The sequence below is a fragment of the Microtus ochrogaster genome, chromosome 5, assembly GCF_000317375.1.
Source record: "Microtus ochrogaster isolate Prairie Vole_2 chromosome 5, MicOch1.0, whole genome shotgun sequence".
NCBI lineage: Eukaryota > Metazoa > Chordata > Mammalia > Rodentia > Cricetidae > Microtus > Microtus ochrogaster.
In genome coordinates this window covers 31690133-31691305 of record NC_022012.1, presented here as the reverse complement: position 1 = coordinate 31691305, position 1173 = coordinate 31690133, and the positions used below count along the sequence as shown (strand labels likewise).

The following is a 1173-nucleotide window of genomic DNA, read 5'->3' as shown; positions in this document are numbered from 1 at the left end:
CTATGACAGCTCAGGTGCTTGACTCATTGTGAATCTCCTCAGAGTTCTCTTTAGAGCAAGCTTCACATCCTTATTCCTGAGACTGTATATAAATGGGTTCAATAATGGCAGCAAAAATGTACAAAATACACTGAGAATTTTCCCCTGATCTTCAGACTTATCAGATGATGTTTTGATATGTGTAAGCATACCAAATCCATAGAATAAGGCCACAGTGATTATGTGAGAACTACAGGTACTCATTGCTTTATACAAACTTTTACCTGATGACAACTGAATGATATTAAAAAGAATCAAAGCATAGGACATTAAAATGATAACACTAGATGCAATGACGACTGTGCTGACAACAACAGAACTCACAAGCTCATTGGCATAGGTGCTGCTGCAGGAGAGTTGCAGAAGGGGGGAGATATCACATAGGTAGTGGTTGATGATGTTAGAATTACAAAAGTGTAGCCTGGTCATAAACACTGTGTGGACAATGGCACCAGCTAACCCCATCAAGTATGAACCAAGCATCATCAGGGAACATATCCTATGAGACATGATGATCATGTACAAAAGTGGTTGACAGATGGCAACATAGCGATCATAGGCCATGGCTGTCAACACATAGCACTCAGAGTTGGCAAAAAAGCAGAAGAAAAACAGCTGAGTCATGCATCCTCTAAAGGAGATGGTGTTCTTCTCTGAAACAAAACTCATTAGTGTTTTGGGAGTAAAGACAAAGGAGTAACATAAGTCAATAAAGGACAAATTAAAAAGAAAAAAGTACATGGGAGTCTGCAGGTTTGAATTCAGGAAAATGAGACTCATTAAACTCAAGTTTCCCAAAATTGTGATGACATAGTTCACCAGAAACAGGATGAAGAGGGGTAGCTGGAGCTCAGGTTGGTCTGTCAGTCCTGTAAGAATGAATTCAGTCACTGTAGAGTCATTCTCCATAGCCATTTATGTCATCAGCAAATCTATAAAAATAGAAGTAAATCTTCACATTGGCAAGGAACTGTTTTTAGAGTCCAAAAAGACAACTAGAGCCAGTTATTACAAGTTCATGGTTATTTAAAGCCACTGAACAAAGCATTACTTCCCATTCTCGAGAAATCCTTACTTATTCTTATTCTGGTCATGAAGAAAATCTACTCTGATTAAACACTGACACAACTCCTA

At 38.4% G+C, this 1173-nt stretch overlaps 1 protein-coding gene across 1 annotated transcript; it reads right to left on the bottom strand.

Moving 5' to 3' along the window:
- LOC101999754 (olfactory receptor 143-like) lies at positions 1-963 on the bottom strand. The gene is given in 1 exon segment (XM_013346142.1): positions 1-963. A coding segment is annotated over 1 exon segment (963 nt).
- Positions 964-1173: the final 210 nt, after the last annotated feature.